Consider the following 20624-nt stretch of genomic DNA (forward strand, 5'->3'; position numbering starts at 1 on the left):
AGTCGGGACACAAAACCCTGATGTGACATGTCCACAAAGTAGACAGACAAAGACTGCAAGTAGGCATTGCAAAGGGATATGAGAAAACCTTGGGCAGCACTGAGACTTCAATCTCAAACAGGAACCCACTTCTCTGGGTTTCTTCCACCTATTCCACTTATGTAGCAACAGAGTTTAAGACAAATGTAAGATAAGGTGGGTAACATCAATAAAGTGTGGGTTGTGGGGGCAGAAATAGAGGTGGACCCCCACCCGTCTGTACACCCACCCACTCACCTGCATTAGCTGCTGCTTTAGCTTCTGGATCTCAGAGAGATTGAGCTCACTGAGGAGGTCAGACACGAGGCTGGGGCAAGGTGGGGCCAGGCCATCTTTGGTGGGTGTAGAGGTCTTGTTGTCCAGCGGCAGCTTGGCCAGGCAGCTATGCTCAAAGCCATTGGCCAGGGTCTCAGCATCATCATTGAGCTTGAGGCCTTCCAGGGAAACGTGCAGATGGCTGGTATAAAGGGAGTCATTTATGTTCATATAGTGTGACAGCTCCTTGCGCAGGCTGTTTTTCTGTTCCCGTTCCGTCTTCAATGTCTCCAGTGCCTCCTCTAGCTGCCGCTCTGAGATCTCCTTGAGCCGGATGGCATCCTCCAGCTGGCTGTTGAGGTACTCGGTCTCCTCCTCCAGACGCTTGATCTCATGCTTGAGGCCCTCAAACTCCACCTGAAAAAGAAGGGTCGATACTCTTCTGAGCCTGAGTGATCAGGAGGAAGCACCAGCGTGCTGACTCCATGGCTGCTGTAGGGGTTCTGAGCATGAGGTGTTAACAGTCAGGACAAGTGTGCATGGTGTGTGAGCAATGCAAAAGCCAGAACAAACATATCCACACTGCGAATTTGTTAGATGATGTAGTATGTTACCAACAGTATACTTGATCTTAAATTCTACAAAACTACCTAATATTAATAGTTGACTAAATATTTTAATATAAAATATGTATCTAAATGTGTGCTATACCCATTAATTCTAAGGATATTTCAAAACAAAGAAACTACAGTCCCCACTGAAGTGAGATTTGCCACAGCCACTCAGTACCCACACCTGTAGATGCCCAAGTGAATAGGAGAGACAGAATCCTGCTACAACTGTATTTGCAGTGGACAAAGAAGCAGCAGGCAGAAACCTGTGCTTGATATGGGGAATCAGTCTGTGTGCAAATTAACAAAATATTTCTAATTATTCTGTAACATTTGCAGAAAATATAAGGAAAAAACCATTCAGAGGCAGAGTGAGTATATCTCTGATGGTTGCAGGCTGGAGGAGGATTCCTGGGAGGGGGCTGGACTCTACCATGTGATACCCAGTGCCTAAGGGTGAGGTCTCCTTCTCTTCAGGACCCTTGTGTGTGACCAACACAGTGTCACAGTGGGCCTCCTGTGCGGCCAGAGGTGCAGTTCCTATACCTGTATTCTTGGGGAGAAGTGTATTTTCTGCTGGCTTTTGTAAATACAGAGGTTCTGTAAACACATGGGTCCACACTTCCCTATGGAGAATTTAAACTGGAAAAAAGGTCTCCCTAGTCCCTATCCTGTGGAGGGGTGGCTCCTGGAGAGGTAGGTAACAGAGACAGGCACTGAGGGACCTAAGTGTCCAGAACTACCTTGTTGTCTTGCCACAGGTGAAGGTGACCCTCCTCCTTGTCCCACCCATTGCTGAGATTACTCAAGGGCAAGAGTGACAGCCTGAACATCTCCACACTGCTCCTCAAGGAAGGCCCACTGGCTTCACCCAGAGGGTCCCTCAAGGCCCAGGACCATAAAAAAATCAAAGGGGACTGGCAAACCTGAGACAGCAGGAGTGATGAACATGCCAACAGTTCCAGGGTCCCACAGGGTATGGAATGTATCTTGGGCTTCCTGTCAGCACCTCAGAGGGAACTGAGCTGGATACCCGGCCCCTGGAGTTTTTGCTTCACATCTTCACCAGCTCCTACATTTCCCCCCATTTTTGTGGGCCAGAACACATTGGCCAGGCTAATGTCAGCCAACACTAAAGCCAGAAGCCTTGTTCTCATTCATGATCATGGAGGAGCCAGACCCTATCACCACACACCTGGTTCATAGCAGTGAGTAGCCTTCTGACCACATGAAATGGCAAAGTGAGGTGGTATGAGGACCACGACCCAGAGACAACTCATCCACCCCAGCCAGACACTCACCTGGTTCTGCCTGAGCACAGACACCTGCTTCTGCAGGCTGATGTTCTCCTCCTCTAGCTCTGAGTAGTCCTGCAACAGGCGGGCCTCCCGGAACTTGTATTCCTTGATGTCATCCCGAAGGCGGCCCCGCTGGAGCTCCACGTTCTGATTGATCTGCCCAGAGGAAGATGGGGTGAGCAGCCTGCCCCAGCTGGCCTTGTTACCCTTGGAGTTCAGTGGCTCAGTGCAGTCAGGGCAAGTGTGGCTGGCTAAATAGGAGCTGGGGCCCTGGGCAGTGTGAAGTGGAGGTGAACAGCACAGGACCTCAGCTGTCTCACTCCATTTCTTCATCTGCAAAATGGGTTACAGTGGTACAGTGCAGTGGAAACAGGTGGCAGCTGCTCCAACAGTTCCGCAGTTACCACTGAACCTGACAATGCTGCTCCTTGGCGTGCAACCCAGAGAAATTACTAAAACACAAACTAAAGAACAGATAAACATATGTGGTACATTCATACAACTGACACACGTTGTAACATGAATGAACCTCAAAAACGTTATGACTGAAAAAAAAAATCAGACACAAGAGGTCATGTACTATATGATTCCACACAGATGAAATGTCCAGAAAAGGCAAATCCAGAGACAGAAAGCAGAGTAGTGTTTGTGGAGGGCAGGGGTATTAGGTGGAGGAGTGGGCAATGACTGCTAGGCTTCTTTCTGGACTAAGGAAATGTTCTACAGCTGGTTTGTGATGGTGCATAAATCTAAATATACTAAAACCCACTTAATTGTACACTTTAAGTGGGTGAGTTGTAAAGATGTGAACTATCTCAATAAAGCTGTTAAAAAATTTCTCCTGCCTCAAGTTGCCTTGAGGGTTCAGATGTCCTGCAAGGAGAAGGCTGCCGCTGGCAACATGTGCCAGGAGCTCGGTCCCTGGGCCCCAGATTTTGCAAAATTCTGGGGTCATCCTGAATGTTGATGGACATTTAGCAGCCCCTTCTCCTGCTGTTAACAACTGAAAATGTCTCCAGACATGGACAATGTCCCTGGAACAGAACTGTCCCCTAGACAAACCATCTCCCTTTACCCTGTTGCTCCAAGTGGCCTCCTTAATGAGACTGATGTGATGACAGCTCAAACTGATTCAGACAGGAGCAGGGCCTAGGACCTGGGTGGGCTGCCAAGAGGAAACAGGAGGCAGGCAGCAGCCTGTGAAGGCCATTGCCCCCACATAGCTGCCATACTTCAGTGCACCTTTCAGGGCCTCTTCTTCATTGTGAAGAGTGTAGTGAGGAAACCTGGCAGGGAAGCTTCAGCCTTCACAAACATCCATCCAATGCACCACCCCACCCTGCTGTAGGTCACACAGCAGGTGACAACTGGCTCATCTGCTTGAACTAGTCTCCCCACCTCCAGTCAGCAGGGATGCTCTCACACAATTGGTTTTGCTCTTACATTGTTTCTCCTCTGCTTAAATGCTGCTGGAGCCCCTCACTGGTTTCGCTGCTCTCAGCAGACTGTGGCCATGAGCCCCTCACTGGACCAAGCCCCTGCCCACCACCTCCACACACAGAGCCTCCAGCTTTCCATGAACACACAAGCTGGGTTTTGCTTCTCTCTCTGCCAAAAACCTCTGGTCAAATCCTCCCTCTTTCCTTGTTAAGTTAGGATGCTTGACCTGCAGGAAGTGCCCAAACACAGGTGGCATCACCAAACATAGCCACCTAGCAGAATGGAAACTGAGAGGAAGATCTAAAACCCACCAGCTCCCCACAGGTCTCTGCAACAGGACCACTAGGCTATGGAAAGAAAAACTCAGTATAGCTTCCCATATGGCTGGGGCAGACTTGACCTTCCTAACTCAGGACTGGGACAGACATACCTGGGGCAGAGTCTATGCAGGTCCCCCAGGCCCCCAAGAGCCTTGTCCTGCCTTGCTCCATTACCAAGCCCACAGTGGGCCCTGTGGGCAATGAGGCAAGCCACACCCAGGTTACAACTGGCCCAGACACCACACAGCAGCAGCAGGTGCCATTTGATGACACTGCAAGACTTGCAGGCCTGCATCTTGGTTTCCACAGTGACCAAGCTCCCACCCCACACTACAGGTGTAGGAAACTCCACCCAACACACACCCAAAATCCATGGGCTCAAACAAGCTCCAACTAGCTACCATGGAGTATGGTTTTCCCCCAGGAAAGCACCTTCTCCCAGCTGTCAGTGGCATCCCTGATGTAGGGAAAAGGTGGGCAAGTAGGGGGTCTCATCTCAGCTCCTCTTCCCAAGGGACTCCTACCCTCAGGTGACTTGTTGGTTTAAAAAAACAAGTGACTACAATGGCAGCCTCAGGGGCCCAGTAGACACCTGATGTGTCAGTCACCCTTTCCTATGCCCCTCAGAGCTCCTTCCCTGTCTACCCAGCACAATCACACCTTGATCCTTCCCTTCAGTTGCCCTGAAAGGAAGGTAGGGACAGATATCCCCTTCATGCAGAGGTCCATGGAAGAATGTATAGAGAGGACGCACACCAGAGAGAATGGCCATCCTGGGACCATCAGAGAAGTGGTTTTAGGGAACGCAAAAGCAGATCACAAGAGCAGGACCCAGACCAAGGCAGGCTTTTGTTCTCTGGCCAGGCTTCTACCCCCTCTCCCTGTCTACCCCAGGAGGGACTGAGGACCACAGTGGCATGCTGGGCCTCTGGACAGATAAGGTAGGGATTTGGGGGAAACAAAGACACAAGGAACAGGAGGGAACATCAGAGAAGAGAACCTGGGGACCAGCCTCACACAGGTGCCCATGATGACCATGCAAGCCAGACGGGCAGTGTGATGCAGGGCTGGGGCTGTGATTTCACAGGCAAGAGCTCTCTCCTTGTGGCCCCATGGGCCTGGGTCCCCAGCCACACTTCCTGCCACCATTCTTCAAGCAGGTTTCAAGAGATGATGAATGACCACCCAGGCTGCACCCATGATCCTGAAGCAGACACTGAAGCCAGTCTGACCAGAGAGTCCTGAGACAGGCCAAGGAATGTGGTTCTGCAGGGATATGGAAGGTCCCAGAGTTCTGCTGTACACACTGCAGCCACAAGGCATACATGACCAGTTGTACTTCATAAAAATTAAGTAAATGTAATAAACTAGAATTCAGCTCCTAGGAAGTCCCAATGACCACGGCTGCAGCTGCCAGGCAAAGACCAGGCTCTGAATAGGGAGCAGGATGGAGGCAGCAGGTGTGTCTGCTTGGGGCTGGTGGCACCTCTTCCTGGGTGCCTAGGAAGGTGAGTGTTTTTCATGTGTAATTTTAGAGGCTGAGGGTGGAATGAGCTCACCTTGTGCAGACTGCCCAAGCAGGGGCATCCACCCTGCCCACTGCAGACCCTCCTTCACCAACTCCCCTGATCTCCTGGTGGAGGGTTGTTAGATGTCACACCTGAATGACTCAGGCCCAGCCCTGCTCCCTGGAGGAATGTGTGCTTCTTCATGGGGTTTGTTCCCTCAGAACCAGAGCCCCATAGCTCCTCCACCCCTACTGGGCCCCACCTCTGCTGCTTCCTCCATACCCAGGGCTGCCCCTCTTGCCCCCAGGCTATCCACTTTCATGATAAGCCCCCTAACTTCCATCGCCTGGTTCTGCACATGGGTGTCCACTCCATGCTGCAGAGCTCACCTGGTGCCTGATGCTGCCACTCTTGACCTACCACATACCTCAACTTTGGGACCAAATGCCCAGCTTCCCTCCAGCTAGTCTTGGAGGCCCAACTGTCACCACCGAAGGAAGGAAGTCCTTTGCTGGCACCTGGACTGGAAGGGACTGCTACTGGGGCATCCCTATCACTCACTCCAGGAACTACACAGGGCCTCAGATATGAAGGGTCCATTAGAACAGGAAGACCAGGGTATAAGGGTCCATTAGAACAGGAAAAGCAGGATATACCTGGACAGCAAGATCACTAGGGGGCCCGCCTTGGCAGATGAAGCTGACCCCTCTACAACCAGCAGGCCTATTTCTCAAGGGCAGCCCCCAGCATATGCACAGGACCTGACTCAGCCTCCAGCCAGGTGCAGACATGCCTGGCTTCCTGGGACTCTACTTCCCCACCTACAAAATGGATCTGAGGGCCACATCCCAGGACAGAAGCTACCTGGCCAGACAACATACAGTATAGAGGTTAGGACCCAAGGCTAGAGGGCCATTTGGTGAGCTGGGCATGGGGGTACAAACTCCTATGCTAGTTGTTACAAGGAGGATGGACAGGCTGGCTCATCAGTCACTGAATGTGACAGGTTGGGACTGGGCACTAGGACACAGATACACTCCTTGTGAAAGGGGCATCTCATTGGTGTAACCTTGCAAGACTGAGCAGCTAGGTTATCCTGAGGCAGCCAAGCTGGTATTCATTGGGGACAGTGGTTGGTATCATGTCCTAATGGTCTAGGGCCCTCCGCCAGGTATGAACCTCAGGCATGAGCCTCATACATGCCCAGGCATGAAAGCGACAGCCATGCCGGAGGCCACAGAGGAGCTTAGCTTGGCAGCCTGGGCAGAAACAGCAGGGCAGGACTGGTAGAAGAGCCACAGGAGAGGGAGGGGAAGAGAGATGGGAGTGGGGTACAAATGGAGCCAACAATAGAAGGCACTGACCAGGGATCTGGTCCAAGCTGGTGACAGTAGGGAACCTCCTTCCTAACCAGGAAACCCAGGAAGGTTCCACATGGCCTGCCCCACAGGGACTTCAGGGGTGCAAGCTGTGCCTTGGGAGAAAGAGGTAGGTGAGGAAGCATGGGGAATGGCAGACTTTCTCCTGAAGCACTAACAGGAACAGCAGGGATCCCCGCCCCACCAGACCTGTTCTTTAACAGCCTGTGGGACTGGCTGGGCTCACTTCTTGGCACGTACAACCAGGAGTCAGGTCCCAGCACTCTCCTCACAGCCCAGGACAGGCCTTTCTGGGAGAAGGTAAGGGAAGAATGAACCTGGGCTGGGCAGTGAGGAGGTCAGCTCCTCGCTCTGACAGGCCCTCCTCCCCACCCTGACCAGGGTGATCCTATGGGAAGAAATGAGATCACATAATCTGGCTGCAGGCCTCCCAGGGCAGCTCACCCCCAGATCTAAGCCAAACTCCTCCCAAGACCACAGGCCCCAATGACCTCTGACCCAAATGAACCCAAGGGGAAAGGGTGACTGCTCTCTTGCTCTTACTAGCCCCTGGACTCTGTCCCAAATGTTGCCAGTGTCCCCTCCCAGCTCTCTGGGACCATCATGTTTGAGATGTGGACCTCAGAGTTGGTCAATACTCAGAACCACCTGCCTGTCTGGCCACCTGTCATTGCCCTCCCCTTAAATTAGAGAGTGGGCCTCTCTGAGGCCCAAAACATGGTCCCTTGCCTTCCTAAGAACCCTGGGGCTGTGAGGATGAAAACCCAAAACCATGGCTAGGAATGCAGCTCCTAGCTCCACCTGCCATCCCTGTCCAATTTTGTTTTGGGGCCAGTGACCCATCTTTCCACCTCCCTGAGAGGTCACTGGCCACTTCCTTCTGTTCTCCACTCAGTCAGGCCTCTCACAGACAGGTCCCTGTTAGGAGCCAAGCTGATCCTGGGTGCTGTCTGCAGCAACCCTTTCTGACTTCTTTGTCAGGAGCTGGCAGGTAGAGGCTACAGTCCCACTTTCTACCAGAGGAATGAGCTGTCCCTGAGATCCAGTATTCATACCAACTCAAGCCTAGAGCCAGGACAATTACCAGACCCTGGACCAGGGGAGGCTGAAGCTGGGCAGGTGGAATAGGTAGTGGTGTGGCCCCCATACCACCACCCTCCGCGGGCACACGGGACCTGTCTCCTCACCCATAGGGCAGCCTGCCCAGCCCGAGGTACCTCCTTCAGCTCCTGAGCCACAGAGGCTAGACGCTCGCTCTCCGACTGTGCATTGGTAAGCACGTTGCGCAACTGCTTCATCTCCGTCTGCAGCTCCAGCACCTTGCGCATGTAATACTGCTCCTTGGAGGCCGACTCCTGGATCAGACTCTCTTCCCGGCTCTCACCATCCGCAGCCACCTTCCTGTGGTTCGTATGCACCTGTCCAAATGCCTGAGAACAGACACCAAGAGAGTGGGCCACTCTTCCAAGTGTGCATGGAGCTGGACCTGGGGGCAGCTGATTCCAGATCTGTCCACTCATCCTGGTGACGCCTATGCCCAAGGGAGCCCAGGCCTGCATGAGGGAACCACAGCATGAACCAGAGCCTGCTGTGGTTCAGAGCCTGCTGCCAAGCCATCAATTGTGCCTGATTCAAGAGACTCCACCTGCCCTCCTAGGACCTGGGTGTGGAGTTAAAACTGCCAGACAGGAGAGAGGATGCTGTCACCCCTAGACTGGGAGGGCTTTGGGCTGTGAGAGGCAAAGGGGCACAGGAAGAAGCCCCCATGGGCAACAGCAACAAGGCAAGAATCCTGGACCAGCAGGGGCCTCCCATCATGTCTTGTCCCCCAGGCAAGGAGCCAGGCCCCCAGAAAGTACCTCTGCTTCTCCTTCTCCCCCGCCCTGTACATCCCAGCAGCCAAGACAAGATCCCCATGGGCCAATCTTGTGTGTCCTCCCCAGTGCCCCCTTCCCACTGGCTGTCCCATGCCGACCTCTGAGGGAGACCCTGTCCTTTACAGGGCTCCTGGACAGAAAGAAAACTGATGCCTTTATTTCTTCACAGAAATACGAACATTTTCACTCACTTACTATGAGTGTCTAGGCTAATATGCCAATATAACCAGACAAATACAATAGATTAATATAAGCCCAGGAATTTAATCTAAGAAAACACTTGGGAAAATGTGCAAACCTATATATAAGATGTTACTAGGCAGGACTGTTTCTAACACAAGAAAGTGACCTGTTTCTTTGCAGTGGGGGGACTGCCTCCTCCAAATAAAGCAGGGTCGGGTTAGGTTAACAGCTTGCCCTCCCATTGGTGTGTCTTGCTCATCTGCCCCCAGTAACTGACACAGCCATTCTAGGAAGATGTCAGTTTATTTTCAAACCAAGTGAGCTCAACCCTGTGATTTCTGTTGCTGTCCTCCTCCTCCATCCTGGTCAGGGAAAACCCAGAGCACAAATCGTGTCTACACAGGACCTGCCCCATCCTGGGTGGCTGTCTGACTCCCAGCTGCACACCAGTCTTGGGACTCCCAGAACCTGCCAGGCTTCCAGGAGGGCAGGAAAGCATCAAGCTCCTAGTGTCTCTCCAAACCTCCAGACAAGCCTAACTGGGTGGACAGAGCAGAACACACTCACCAACCTTAAGCCAAAATGCAGACATCCCATGAGGCACTGAGTCACCCTCAAAGGCTGTCCAGAGGCGGAATGGCTCAATGCTGCAATGCACACACACGCGAGTCCAGGCCTGCTGGAGACAGCCTGAGCACCCAGGAAGCGTTCCAACGACTATAAATATGAAAAACTTGTACCCTTCCCACCCACCATCAACACAAAGCTGTGGCAGGGAATGATCTACATCCTATGTGGAAACACTATAAATAACTAGGAATTGATGTGACTGCGCACTGGTTTTCACCGGACACCAGGTAGTGAGAGGGAGGGCACATATAAACTCCAGGTCAGCCCCAGCCCCTCCCAGAAGGAACTCCAGCCATGGAACAGAAAGAGTACAAAGTGGTCAGCTGGTCTAAGATGATGAGGCAGTGCTGAAAGAAGGTAGACAGGCAGTGATGGCAGCAGACCAGCAGAGAGAGGAGCCCTGAGTCTTCATAGGGAATTGTCTGTGCAAGCCTGTGAGTAAGCCACTAAGGCTGGAAAAGAGCCACCAGGAGGACAGAAGCAATCATCCCATCACTCCCATAGACCCTGGCCAAAACAGAGCCAGGTGAATCCTCCCTGGTCCTAACCAACAAACAAAACTTAAGGGCAAAACCTGAAAGGATCCAAGAGCTATATCCCAGAATGAAGCATGGAATATACACAGGAATAACAGCACCATCTCCCAATCAAAATCCAGCACCCCATCACAGGTCACACAGCCCACCAAGGGGGCAGGGTATGGCCCAGCAAGGACGTGGATACCTGAGACACAGTGACGGATCAGGGACACTAGCCAGGAATGACTGCACAGGCTCAGGAGGCAAAGGTATAGAAAAAGGAGGCACAATGTGTGAGATGAAAAGGGCACTGGATGGGATAAACAGCAGATTACACGGCACAGAAGAAAAGATAAGAAAATTGAAGAACTAGTAAAAAAAGACTACCCAAAATGAAACGCTCAGAAAAAAGATGAAAATACCAAACAACCCAAGTAACCTGTAGGATTTCAAGGAGACTGATGCACAGGTAACTAGAGTCCCAGCATAGGGGTGAAGACAGAAAAATATTTGAAGAAATAATGGCTGACAAATTTCCAAATTTGATGGAAACTGTAAAATCCACAAACACTATCATCTCATCAACCCCAAGGACCAGAAATATAAAGAAAACTGCACCAAGGCATACCACAAAACTGTTTAAAACAAGGAATGCAGAGAAAATACTAAACTCAGCCTGAGGAAAAAGAATATTCCTTATAAAGAAGCAAACAGAATTACAGCAGGTTTCTCTGGTAAGCCTAGAGACAGTAGAGAAACGGCTTGGAAAACACAAAACAAAAAGCCAATTATCCAGAGTGCTACATGCAGTGACAACTACTCACAACAGAGGTAAAATACCGACTTCAAACATAAAAGAGCTAAAAGATTTTTATCACCAGCTAACCTGCATCACAAGATGTTAATAAAATCCTTGGGCAAACCCAAATATATATATCTGGTGGAAATGTAGATTTATGAGGAGGAGGAAACAGCACCAGAAACGGTAACTATGTAAGTAAATATAAGACTTGTTTTTCTTTTATTATTTAAATCCCCTTAAAAGATAATTAACTGGAGATTCAATGCAACCCCTCCCAAAATTCCAATGGCTTTTTTTTGCACAAATAGAAATCCACATGGAATATGAATAGCTAAAACAAAACTGAAAAAGAACAAAGTAGGAGGCCTGAGATTCTTGACTTTGAAACTTATATGAGGCTCCAGTGGTCAAAACAGAGTGGAACCGGCATTAAGAATAGACAATGGAGACCAATGGAACAGAAGAGTCCAGAAATAAATCCTCACCTATGTGATCAATTGATTTTGAAAAGAGCACAAAGATAATTAAACGATGAAAGAATTTTTCAACAAATGGTGCTGAGACAAATGGAAATCCACGTGCAAAATAATGAAGTTGGCTCATATATGTCATATACAAAAGTTAACTCAAAATGGATCAAAGACATAAATGTGAGATCTAAAACAATGCCCAGAAGAAAACACATATATCTTCATGACCTTGTGAGCAAAGGGCTATTACACATGACACTAAAAGCATAAACAACGAAAGAAAAAAATAGATAAAGTAGACTTCAAAATTTTAAAACTCTGTGTATCAGAGGACACTATAAGTGAAAAGACAACTCACACATTAGAAGAAACTATTTTAAATATTATATCTGATAAGCTTCTACTACCTAGAATATATAAAGAATTTCTAAAATTCAGTGATGAAAGAATAAACAATCCAATTAAAAAAGGGACAAGAACTTGAATAGACATTTCTCAAAAAACATAAATAAATGGCCAAAAAGTACATGAAAAGATGTTCAATATTACTAGACATTAGGGAAATGCAAGTCAAAACCACGAGACAGCGCCTCACACTCATAAGGATGGCCATAATTTTTTTTTAAAATGGAAGATAAGTGGTGGTGAAAATTTGGAAAAACTGGAAACCATACATGGGTGAAGCTGCTGTGGAAAACAGAATGAAAGTACCTCACAAAGTTAAACATACAGTGACCATGTAATTCTGCAATCCCACTCCTAGGCACAGATTTAAGAGAAATAAAAATATACAGCCGCACAAAAACTTACTGTATAAAAAATGTTTGTGCCCTGGCTGGCATAGCTCAGTGGATTGAGCTCGGGCTGGGAACCAAAATGTCGCAGGTTCGATTCCCAGTAAGGGTACATGCCTGGGTTGCAGGCCATGACCCCCAGCAACCTCACATTGATGTTTCTCTCTCTCTCTTTCTCCCTCCCTTCCCTCTCTAAAAATAAATAAATAAAATCTTTTTAAAAAATGTTTGTAATAGCCAAAAAGTAGAAACAATCCAAAATGTCCACCAACTGATCAATGGAAAAATAAAATGTTGTCTATCCATCAAATGGAATACTACTTGGTAATTAAAAGCAATGAAGCACTGATACATGACACAACATACATGAACTTTTAAAACATTCTGAAAAAAGACAGTCATGAACGACCATATATTGTTGTATAATACCATTTACTGTACATAAAATATCCAAAATAGGCACATCTATAGAGACAGAAAATAGATTAGTGGTTGCCCTAAGCTAGAGATGGAGTTGGGAAGTTGGAGTCGGGAGGGGTTCAGGGTATCTAACATGGGTTGTGGTGACGGCTGCACAACTCTGTGAATGCACCAAAGGCCACTGAATTGAATACTTAAAATAAGGGAAATGTGTGGTATGTGAAGTATTGAAATAAGTAAAGCTGTTAAAATACAGCTGTTTTAAAATGTAAAGGACAGAAAAAGACAAACCATGCTAACACTCATCAAAAGAAGGCTGGGCCCTGGCTGGTGTGGCTCAGTTGTTTGGAGCACTGTTCCATGCACTAAAAGGTTGAGTTTGATTCCTGGTCAGGGCGCATATGGAAGACAAACAATAAATTTTTCTCTCATATCAATGTTTCTCTCCCCCACCCTGCCTCCCTTTCTCCCTCCCTTCCATCATCTCTCTCTAAAAATCAATAAACACTTTTTTACAAAGTTGGAATGGCTCTATTAACATCAAATAAAGTAGATTTCACAGCAAAAAATACTATCACAGAAGTTCATTTCATAATAAGGTAATTAACTCACAAGAAAACGTAACAATTCTAGATGTTTGTGCACCTAATAACAGAGCTTAAAAATATGTGAGCAAAAACTGATAGAACTGGGAGAAGAAACAGACAAACCCACTAGCTAACTTGTCAATAGCAGCAGCACATACAAGGTTTGTCTAGAAAAAGTCCAGCCATTGTTAATATAACCAGAATGGTTTGCACCACATCAATGTAACCTGGCAACCAAGGGGAGTGGACTCGAATGTGCATGTGTGAACAATGACAACTTCACTGTACTAGTCAGTGGGGGAAGTAGACACCATTGAATGAGCATGTGTACTGTGTAGCCACTGCACTCAAAATGACTAAGCGAGTAGAACAATGAATCTGCATCAAATTTTGCGTTATGCTTGAACATTACTCCACAGAAGCTCTTCAGATGATTCAGAAGGCTGCAGCAACGGATAACTGGTGATTGGCAGCTTCATCACAACAACACACCCACTCATGATGCATCACATCTCCTATAGAGTTTTTTGGTGAAACATCAAATCACCCAGATGACTCAGCCCCTTTACAGCCCAGATTTGGCATCCTGCCACTTTTGGCTTTTCCCCAAACTAAAATCACCTTTGAAAGGGAAGAGATTTCAGACCATAGATGAGATGCAGGAAAATATAACAGGGCAGCTAATGGCGACTGGGAGAACTGTGTGAGGTCCCAAGGTGCCTACTTTGAAGGGGGCTGAGAAGTCTGTCTTATGCACAATGTATCTTGTATCTTCTTCCATAAGTGTCTCTATTTTTCATATTACATGACTCGATACCTCCTGGAGAGACCTTGTACATACATTCTTTTAAGGGGCACATGGAATATTTACCCAGACAAACCAAATTCTGAGCCATTAGACATGTCTCAAAAGAATTCAAGCCTAAAAAGTATGTACTCTGACCACAGAGAATTAAATGAGAAATCAATAACCAAAAGATATTTAGAAAATTCCCAAATATTTGGCAACTAAATAACAGATCTAACTCTTGGTCAAAGCAAAATAAAAAGGGAAACTAGAAAGTATTTTTAACTGAATGGAAATGAAATTAATATGGCACTCAGTGGGATGCCACTAAAGCAAGTACTCAGAAGGACATTTGTAACACTAAATGACTGTATCAGGAAAAAAATCAATCCAATCAAGAACCTCAGCTTCCATCTTAAAAGCTAGACTGAGGACTATGTGCAAAGCTCAAAGCAGAGTTAACAGCCCTCTGAGGTTGAGTCCTTTCAACAGATTACAAGGCTGAAAAAGTCTGTGCCCTGTTCACATAGCTGCAAAGAGCCCCGTGCTCACCCCAGCTCACCATACTTGATTTTGTGCAGATAACCCTCCAGGCCTTCATCCAAATGCGCCATGGCCCTCCTCGAGACTAAGGGATTAAGGTCTTCAAGCCCTGCCTGATGGCTGCCAGGTTCCTCACCTCCATGGTCCAGACACAAGTTCCCTTGTACTGAACAGAAAACCCCCAAACCCCACTGAAGCATGGTTTTAAACCTGCCATGCAGGCAGTGCATTCCTTAGGAGAGAGGTCTTTCTTGTTTTGTCTGGTCTTTAGGCCCAGATGGTGTCTTTTGAGAATTCAGCCAGTGTCAGTCAGGACTGTCTCTCTTTTCACTCACTTAGTCCCTCAACAAACACTGGATGGCATTGATGGTGGACTAGTACACATTGTCATGCCCTGCCTAAAACTCTATGAACTCTGATCCTCTGGTGATGGAAGTGTAATTGATTCAACCACTTAGGAAAACAGAGTCTACTAATGCTAAGGATATACCTGTGCTCTAGGAGTGCTTACAAGTGTGCATGAGAAGACATGTTCATGGAAGCATTATTTACAGAACACCAAACCACAAGTTCCCAAGTACCTATCTGTCAACAGGGGAGGGAAAAGTTGTGATATAGCTACACGACAGAATACTACATAGAAATGAAAATGAGTAAATTACTGTTATACAGACAACAGAGAAGAATCTCACATAACGTTGAGTAAAAGACGCCAGACACAAAAGAGAATATACTGTGTGATTCCTCTTATATATATACAATTCCAAGAATAAGTAAAACTAACCTATGGTGGTGTAAATCAGAGCAGTGGTGACCTTGGGCTGGCGGGGGGGTGGGGGGGGGCAGTTCCTAGAAGGGCCCTCAAGAGGGAATTCTAGGTCTGGAGATGGTCTGATTCTTGATCTGGGTACTTATGTCAGTGTGTTAAGCTCATGAAAGTTTACACTTATGATTGAGGCTCTATAAGTTTTTCCTCAACAATTAAAAACAAACTAGATTTAGAGCAAATGAAACCCTAAGAAAATGAGGAAAAATAATGATCAGAGTAGAAATCAAAGAACTAAAATAAAATATACAGAAAAATCAATGATATCAAAATCAAATTCTTTGAAAAGATCAATCAACTCAATAAACTTCTACCCAAACTAATGAGGGGCATAAATTACCAATATCAGGAATGAAAGGTGATAGCAGTACAGATATTAAAAAGAGTAACAAGGGTATATCATGAACAGCTTTATACCAATAAATTTGATAACTTAAGATAAAATGAACAAATTTCTTGAAAGACAAACTACTGAAGTCCACTCAAGGAAAAAAACAGATAACCTGGAATTGAATGTGTAACTGTTAAAAACCTACAGAGAACATGCTGGGCCCAGATGGCTGTACTGGTGAATTCTATGAAGCATTTAAGAAAGGAAGAAATCCAACCATACACAAACTCTTCCAGAAAACTGAAAAGGAAGAGATACGTTACAACTAATTTTGTGAGACCAGCATTAACCTATAAACCAAAACCAAAGATATCACACACACACACGGGAAACTAAAAACCAATATCCTAGAAAAACACAGATGTAAAAAAGTCTTCACAAAATTCTTTCAAATAGAATCCACCAAAATATAAAAAGGATAAGGAATCATGATACAGTGGAACTTATCCAAAGAATGTAGGGTTGATTAACATTAGGGAAAAAAGCAACTGTGATTCAATATATAAACAGACAAAAAGGAAAATTCATATGATCTCAAAATATGCAGAAAACAATCTGACAAAATTCAACATCCATTCCTGATACTCTCAGCAAACAGAAAGGAGCTTCCACAACATGATAAAGGGCATCTTTCAAATACCTTACAGCTAACATTATTTAATGGTGAAAAACTGAGCCTTCCCACTTCTGCTCAACATCATACTGGAGTTCCCAGCCTACAGTGCAATGAAGCAAGAAAAATCAAAGTCATCCAGACTGGGAAGGAAGAAGTAAAATTGCCATGCGTGTTTTAATCACACATCACTCAGTCTATACACAGAAAATCCAAAGGAATCTATTTTATAAAGGAGCCAATAGAACTAATAAGTGACTTCAGCTAGGTTACAAGATACAAGATCAATATACAAAAATCAAACTTATTTCAATGCACTAGGAATACACTATCAGAAAGTGAAAAAAAAATTAATGCTACTTATAAGAGCATCAAAAATATTAAATGTTTATATTTAGATCTGACAGAAGATATACAAGACATACCCCCTAAATGTCACAAAATATTGCTGGAAGAAATTAAATAAATGGAGAGATACATCACACATAGCTTATACCTTGTTCATATCACACATAGCTTATACCTTGTTCATGGGCCAGAAGACTCAATATTGTTAAGATGGTGCTTCTTTGCAAATTGATCTTTCAATTCATCACAATGCCAATTTCTCAATAGAAATAGACCATCTGATTCTAAAATTCATATGGAAATTCAAAGGACTTAGAATAATCAAAATGACTTTGAAAAAAAAAGTGGCAAGACTAACACTACCTGATTTCAATATTTATAAAGCTATAGTAAGACAGTATAGTATCAGCATAAAGATAAATAGATCTGATCAGAATAGGTCCAGAAACAGACCTACACATATAGCCAACTGATTCGACAGATACAGGCAATTTGTTGGAAACAGTATACCTACCCATACCTCAGAGCATATATGAAAATAATTAAAAAGAAATCAAAGATTTAAACATTAAAAGTATAATACTTCTAGGGGAAAACAAGAGAAAATATTTGTGACCTTGGACAAGACCCAAAAGGAAAAATTGGTAATTTGGACTTCAAAACTAAGATGAAAGACAAGTTAAGAGAATAAAAGGACAAGTTTTAGACTAGGATAAAGTCTTTGCAAATCACACATATGATAAGGGACTTGTATCTATAATACAAGAACTCTCAAAACTCAGTAAGAAAAACAACCCATCCCTGACTGGGTGGCTCAGTTGGTTGGGTGCCCTCCTGTGAAGCGAAAGGTCACTGGTTCCATCCTCAATTATGGCACTGCCTGGCTTGTGGGTTTGGTCCAAGGAGACAACCAATTTCTTTCTTGCATTGATGTTTTCTCCTCCTCTTTCTCCCTCCCTTCTTCCCCCTCTCTAAAAATAAAGCTTTACTAAAAAAGAAAAAAAATGGGCAAAAAACCCCTGAACAGACACTTCATCCAAGATGTTATGTATGGAAAAGGATAACATGAAAAGATGCTCAACATTGGAAAACGACTGCTACAATGAGATACTACCACATACCTACTAGAATGTTGAAAATTAAAATGCTGGACCCTACCAAGTGTTAGCATGAGGTGGAACAATTGGGACATGTTGCTGGTGGGGAATGTAAAATGATACAACAGTTAGGAAAACAATTTGGCAGATTCTTGAAATTTAAGTATGTATATGATATATAACATAGCCAACCACCCCATAGTATTCACCCAAGAAAAAATGAAAGCACATATCCAGATAAAGACTCACAAAACAAAACAAAACTGAAAACAACCCAATGTCCACCAATAGGAAAATGGATTTTTTAAAAAGCGTGGGACAGCCATACTATAAAATACTACAGGCCCACTTCATTTCATTGTACTTTGCTTTAGTGTGCTTCACAGATGTGTGTTTTTTTACAAACTGAAGACCCTCCATCAGCTAAAAGACGACAACTCGCTTTATATACCCACTTTATTTCGGTGGTCTGGAACTGAACCCTAAATACTTCTGAGGTATGCCTGTACTCAGCAATCAAAAGGGAGGAGCCACTGATAACCACATAAATACAGATTAATCTCAAATTATGCTTAGTGGAAAGCCAAACCAAAAAAACAGAAATCAACCCCCAGTACATGCTGTATAATTTTATTTGTATAAAAACTAGAAAATACAAATAAATATGTACTGAGCTCTCCTGGAGAGGAAGAAGGAAGAGATTACAAATGCATCTAGGGAACACATGGGGTAATGGATACCTTCATCATCTCTATTATGTTGGCGATCTCATGATCAAATGGAATACTTTAAATATATTCAATTTACTGCACTTCAATTCTACTTCAATAAAGCTGTCTAAAACAGCTCGAATGTTTTTGAAGCATCCTACCCCCAACCTGAAGAATGTGAACCTTGGAGCCCCATCCTTGTGTTCACTACTCCAATCACAGGCCAGGAGACTGAAAGTCAGGTGGAAACTGTGCCCCTGGTCACTCAGCCCACCTGTCTGAAAAATTTCTGACCAAGGCATCCTCATTCCCACCGCACACCATCCTGTGTGACTTTGAGTCCATCTCAAAACCTGCCTACCCACCTCGGAAGCACTCAGAGAAATGACATCCTCCATATGATGGGCAGAGAGCCTCCAGATGGGGATCCAGCCTGGGCCTCTAACCTAGTCCTGCCCAAAAACTTCCCCAGATGCTCTGGCAAAGAAAGGCAACACCTACTGAAATACAGCACACTGGCCTTGGCTTCAACAGGTGGTGGCAAGGTCTCTGTGATGTTCCCCACCCCCCACCCCCGGAGCTGCCCTGGCTATGGGCAGGCTGATTGCTCCTAGCCTATACCCTACCCACTGCTCTGAAGCTGCACAGACCGGGCAAGCCCTAACACCACCCAGTGAGCCCAGGTGTGAGGTCACGGCTGGCTCCCCTTCTAGTTCATCCACACAAAGGTGGACACTGTGCAGAGGTCCAGGCTGAGTGAGCCCCAAATCTCAGAGAAGGCTCCAACAATGCAGCATGGTATAATAGGAGCAGCTGCCTCTGGGAGAACCCAAGGTGGGTGACACAGCCTGGACAAGATGCCAAGGGCAGTGGGGCCCAGTACTCAGGGTGCCCACAGAACAGGACACAGCAGGAGTGGAGCAGGCATGGGGGCCCTGGGCTATGGTTCCAACTAGAGGTGTACTGAGCTGGAGACAACAGAGTTAGCAACTGAGATCACTGATGAGGGCAAGGGCTTGATGTGGATGAAGCTGTCATGAGGATATTCTTGCAGCACATCAAATCTTTGCTCCCCCAGTGGCTGGGCAGCACTACCCCACTTCGCCTCCACTCCCACGTCCAGAGGAACCAACACTTCTTCAGCCAGCACTTCTGACCATCATCAACAAGCCAAAACACACGCCCCTCCACCATGACCACCAGGGAAGGGGTTAACAAGCACATCATACCAAGCCCAAGGCCCCACCAGACACTCAAGCCACTACAGCCACGATTAGGCTGAGATCCAGAGACAGAAGCAGATATAGAAGCAAAGATAAACAATTATAGGGAATGGGTGTCTGTCTACCACCTGAGGAGAAGCACTCCTAGATCAGGGGTCAGCACACTGCAGCCCTCTGGATATGTCTGGCACAAGCCTGGTTCTGCAGGTAGTCTGCTGTAATACAACTAAATGAGAAAGTTGATGCAGGCTAATGTGACACTGGGACCACTGGCTAGAGTCCATGCACACAAGAACTGGAGCTGAGTGAGGGCTGTTGGTTCTCAGGCCCAAACCAGGGTCAGCCAGCCACCTGATGGAGACTGAGAACCTGGTGTCCACAAGGAATATGTGGGCTTTCCAAGCAAAAGGCCCCATTTACCTCTTCCTCACCACGTGTTTCAGGGCAAAGGCCTCCTGAGGCAAGATAGTCCCTTTGTAGTGGTTCTGGCCCTAGGTCCCACCCCAATACTAAGGGAGGAGCCAGAATGCCCCTCTGCGTGGGGTGCCCAGGACAAGGACAAAGATGGGAGGGTAGAAACAGGGAGACAAACAGGAAGAGACCCTAAGCAGCTCCATACTCTTGGTACGAAAATCTATATTGGTCATGGTTCCCGAGAGAAACAGAACCAAGAGGACATGGAGATACCTACATATAAACATATATATCTTGTAGCTCCAATGCACAAGGACAGGACATGGATGTCCCAGCTGAAGAAGAGACAGAACTCTGCCTTTTGTTCAATTTGGGCCCCAACAGAGTGGACAATGTCACCCACACAGGGAGGCATCTCCTGAATCAAATGCCGGTCTCTTCCAGAACCACCTTCAGACACACCCAGAATGATGCTTCACTAGCTGGCTGGGCTCCCTCAATCCAGCCAAATGGACACACAGAATTAACCACTGTGCACGAG

At 46.3% G+C, this 20624-nt stretch overlaps 1 protein-coding gene and 1 long non-coding RNA gene across 7 annotated transcripts in view; one reads left to right on the top strand and one right to left on the bottom strand.

Annotated features, from left to right (window-relative positions):
• Window positions 1-20624, bottom strand: part of LOC114513564 (inositol-pentakisphosphate 2-kinase) — a 111884-nt gene that overhangs the window by 65768 nt on the left and 25492 nt on the right. For 5 of the 6 annotated variants that reach the window (XR_004901446.1, XM_036018429.1, XM_036018426.1 and 2 more), the window contains exons 2-4: window positions 8068-8280; window positions 2207-2359; window positions 277-711 (exon numbers count right to left, since the gene is read on the bottom strand). Coding sequence is in view for 5 of the 6 variants with exons in the window: in XM_036018429.1 (XP_035874322.1) it covers window positions 277-711; window positions 2207-2359; window positions 8068-8280 (801 nt within the window). In the remaining variant the exon portion in view is untranslated. The remainder of the gene's footprint in view (window positions 1-276; window positions 712-2206; window positions 2360-8067; window positions 8281-20624) is intronic. The other variant, XM_036018427.1, reaches the window with a different exon arrangement.
• Window positions 2308-5345, top strand: LOC118498956. Its single transcript, XR_004901447.1, has 2 exons — window positions 2308-2378; window positions 5121-5345. It is a non-coding gene; the product is annotated as an uncharacterized LOC118498956 (long non-coding RNA).

Source organism: Phyllostomus discolor, chromosome 2 (genome assembly GCF_004126475.2).
Source record: "Phyllostomus discolor isolate MPI-MPIP mPhyDis1 chromosome 2, mPhyDis1.pri.v3, whole genome shotgun sequence".
Taxonomy (NCBI): domain Eukaryota; kingdom Metazoa; phylum Chordata; class Mammalia; order Chiroptera; family Phyllostomidae; genus Phyllostomus; species Phyllostomus discolor.